This window comes from Monoraphidium neglectum, assembly GCF_000611645.1.
Source record: "Monoraphidium neglectum strain SAG 48.87 unplaced genomic scaffold scaffold03393, whole genome shotgun sequence".
Taxonomy (NCBI): domain Eukaryota; kingdom Viridiplantae; phylum Chlorophyta; class Chlorophyceae; order Sphaeropleales; family Selenastraceae; genus Monoraphidium; species Monoraphidium neglectum.
Window position 1 is genome coordinate 644 of NW_014010236.1, and position 3,799 is coordinate 4,442.

Below are 3,799 nucleotides of genomic sequence, written 5' to 3' on the forward strand. Positions count from 1 at the left end.
AATTCAAACGCACCCCAACCGCCGCCCTCTGCGCGACAGGTGAGCTCGATTGTGCAGAGCTGAACGCTGCATGCGTTCTGCGCTGCAATACCCTCTGCAAATCTGAGGGCACAGCCAAGCTTGCATCCAGCTCCATCGCTGAAGACAGCCATCAGCGAAGGGACAACAGGATTGTAGGAGAACACGGTTGCCGGCGCTCCCACAGCTGCGCGTGCTGGCAGCCGACTCGCTTGGCCGCCAACGCGCCGGCAGCTCTGGCGCAGTCTAGCGGGCCCCCTCGGCAGAATCCGCCTGCGACTGTCCGCTGGCCGGTGCGCCCATCCCTTGGTTCGGCTTACAAATACGCGTGCTCATCCGGACCACCACCACCAGCAAACAGGGCTGGCCAGCCACCTGCGGAATCCCAACATGCAGGAAGCAAGCTGCCGTACAGTCAGTAAGCAAGTGCTCTCATGCAACGCAGCAAAAATGTGTGTCGATCTGTAGGACAAGGCTTAACCGCAACGGGGGCGGGTTCAAGGCACGCGCCCTTGCAAGCGGCACAGGCAGTGCTGGCGGGGCCGCGGTGAGCATCACACCCACTCAGTGGCGCACGCCACCAACCACAGGCAGCACACGTGTGCTGACTGTCATAAGGGCGATCCAAAAACATGTGTTGCGCAGAGCTGCGGGCTTGGGCCATCCCTACCCAGGTCGCAAGCCCAGCAACTGTCCGAAGGACGACTGAACCACATAATGGGGCCGGGAAGGGTGCGGGACCGCCAGCGGCGAGGCCTGCACTGGCTGTGCTTGGCGCGTGCAGGCATGACGCAGCACGTGCAGCTGTTGCAGGCCGTGCCAGGCTCGCGAGCAACTTGAAGGTGAGTGCATGTACAAGAGCCCATCCCCGCAGCCGGGGCGGGCCAGCATCAGTTGTGGCTGGCAAGGATTTGGGGTGGCAAGGTGCAGCCCTTGCAAGGCACAGAGTGCAAGTGCGTGCAGGCATTGACATCATGCCCTGAGAGAGCCTCTTCACACGCGAGCAGACCAACACCAGATGTGCGAGCAGTGCCTATCAGGTCCCCACAGACGTCGACCCAGCGGCTGGTGACGGCAAATATGCAAGCCGCCCCCACGCACGAGGCTGATGGGACGGTGCGCATGGGGGGTTGGGCCTGCATGTGCATGCCGCCCTCCCACAGCACCGAGCGGCCCCTCACGCAGGTCTGGCCGGGGCTAGCCCGGAAGACCTCTCCTCTTCTCGTCGGCGAAAGAGGCCAGGTTCCGGCCCTGGCTCAGGCAGAGGCAGAGGCGTGCATCAGGGCGACAGGACGGGCGGCCTGGAGACAAAGGAGAGGGACGCGCCCCACGCCTCCGCGCGCGCCTGCTCCTGCAGCTCTGCGGGGGCGGCGCGGAGGGGCGCGACGGGCCCAGGGCGCGTTGCCGCGGGGCGCTGATTGCAGGGGCGCTTCAAACACCGCCGGCGGCGCCTTGAACAGCATGCGAAGCCCCTCGCCCCTTTTCGCCTGCGCTCCACCGCCACTCCGTGAAGCCGCCAAACCTCAGCCCCGCTCTCTTTTCAAACCCCCCCCCAGCCCGCCCCCGGTCTCGCCCTCCTCCTCGCCCGTCAAAGCGGCCCTGCTGTGGTTTGTTCGCGCCGGGCCGTGGCCTCACCCGTGAATATGATGGGCTTGATGCCGCGGCCCCTGGGGTCGATGGTGATGATCTTCACGCAGAAGTCCTCGTGAACGCGCTGCACCGCCACAACGTGGTCGTTCGCCTTCACGATGCCCATCCTGCGCGTGTGCAGGCGGGCGGGCGCATGGTAGGCCGGCGGGCGGGTGGCCGAGGGTTTGCAGACGGAGGGTGGCAGGAGGCCCCGCTACAGTGCGCACGACGCTTGCAATTTCAAAACCTCCAAAGCAGACTTTCGAAGTGCCCGGCCACTGGATGCGTCGGGGCGCGAGGTGCAAGGGCGGACAGTGGTGGGAGGGCGGAGTACATCAGGAGTGTTGCATAGCAGGGGGGGAGGAGCTGCAGAAGGGGTTCTGTGGGGAGCGGCCCGCACCCGGCCGCGACGGCAATGGCCTCCTCCAAAATGGCGTCCCCGTTGGGCTGCGGCGTGGCCAGCATGGGCAGCAGGCCGCGCGTCAGCAGGCACTGGCGCGCGTTGTGCCTGCGCGCATCGGCGGCAGCGGGGTTGGGGGTTGTTGGCGGGGCGCAGAGGGGCGGGTCTGGCGAAGAGGTGGAAGACACTTCAAAGGTGCAGTTAATGGCTGGCCGTCAAAGCTGGGCAAATCGCAAGTCGGGGCTGGAGATTGGGAGGGGCTGCATTTGGGGATTGGGACGCGGTCAACCAAGTGTGCTCTGGCGATGGCAGCTTGCGCCGGGTGAATGGCCACTCACTTGCCCTCCAGGCGCCACTTGAGCGAGTCCGACACGAGGCGCGGCACCACCAGCGTCAGGATGGGCATCGGCGGCCTGCGATTCAATTTTGAGGGTGGGGGGAGCAGCTGGCGTCAGGGTCAAACGTCAATCGACTCTGCAAAGCCCTTGGTACCGCTCACCGATGCCGTCCCCGCCCCCTCTCCTGCCAAGGCCCTGCGATACGGGATCGATGCCACCGAGCCAGGCCCTGCATTGACGACCACATACATACATGCACACTCAGCAGTTGCCTGCAGCCGAGCACCGGACCGTTCCCACACACCTGTACTTGGCCACCAGCTGCGCCGTCTTGCCTGTGATCGCAGTCGCGCGGAATACGTCAGGGGCGAAATACGCTGTCAAGTGTCAGCAGTCCAGAGCAAGCAGCCAAGAGTCCCAGCCCCACACGCGTGAGTCGCCTCGGTATTCATTCAATACCTAGACTTGCATGAGTGCTGGCCAGGTGGCACTCATTCAAGGGCCCCCGCCCCAGTGCACTCCGGCCTCTTGACTCTCCACCTTCAGGCCGCTGCTCGCACCCCGTCGCCTCTGCTCACACGGACGCGCCCACAGGCGCGCCGCGGGACCCACCTGTGTGTGTGTACACCACGATGAGGGAGGCCTTGACCTTGTCGGCCGCCCTGACGGCCCCGCTGGCGATGGACTCCAGCTTCGACAGGTAGGGGCTGCCTGTTGGCAGTTATTATGGTGTGAGGGATGGTCCAGGGTTGAAGTGATCGATGGCAACCAGGGGGAAGCTGGGAGCCAGGCATTTGCACAACAGCAACTTGCAGCGCTGCTCAAAAGGGCCTGCAATCCACACCCTTCCAGACTGCTTACTTCAGGGATACATTGTGACTTGGATGCACGTAACTATGCACAACCAATGTCTTGCTCAAACAGCCTTTGGGCATGAGGCCAGGTAACAGATTGATTGCATTCCTAACATAAACCGAAGACTGTTCACATTGGTAGCTATTGCGGTTTTTCCCTTCACCGCGCTCACCCGCGTAGAGCTTCTGTGTGCTGTCGCTGTGGTTGAGGGCGTCCAGGCCGATGCGGCTGGAGGGGCCGAACCGCGTCATGGCCTTGACCGCCAGCGTGAGGCTGGAGTATGACTCACTGGAGTGGGTGCGCTGGAGGCCTTGGGTTTGGGGCAGTTTATTTGGGGGGGGGGTGTCAGGGGAGTTGGAGAGGCACAGTGCGATGGTGCTGGGGGCAGGGCGGGAGGGGAGGGGGTGCCCTGGAGGGGTGTGGTGTGCGGCTTGCCCAGCTGGTCATGGCTGGCGGCCGAACTCAGACGCGGGACGCTTGGGGGAGGAGCGAGCAGCGGGCTTGTGCACAGCGCCGTCTCAGGCGCCGGCGAGCTGCGCCAGGGGCAGGGCGCGGCGGG

General features: G+C 64.6%; 1 protein-coding gene across 1 annotated transcript in view; it reads right to left on the reverse strand.

The window, feature by feature from the left end:
- Positions 1–1,297: 1,297 nt before the first annotated feature.
- MNEG_12714 (hypothetical protein) overlaps positions 1,298–3,799 on the reverse strand; it is a gene marked incomplete at both ends in the record, with an annotated part of 4,722 nt that continues 2,220 nt past the window's right edge. Inside the window, 7 exons of the mRNA XM_014038814.1 lie at positions 1,298–1,377; positions 1,654–1,775; positions 2,048–2,155; positions 2,386–2,460; positions 2,690–2,720; positions 2,998–3,096; positions 3,413–3,550. Coding sequence (XP_013894268.1) covers positions 1,298–1,377; positions 1,654–1,775; positions 2,048–2,155; positions 2,386–2,460; positions 2,690–2,720; positions 2,998–3,096; positions 3,413–3,550 — 653 coding nt within the window. The remainder of the gene's footprint in view (positions 1,378–1,653; positions 1,776–2,047; positions 2,156–2,385; positions 2,461–2,689; positions 2,721–2,997; positions 3,097–3,412; positions 3,551–3,799) is intronic.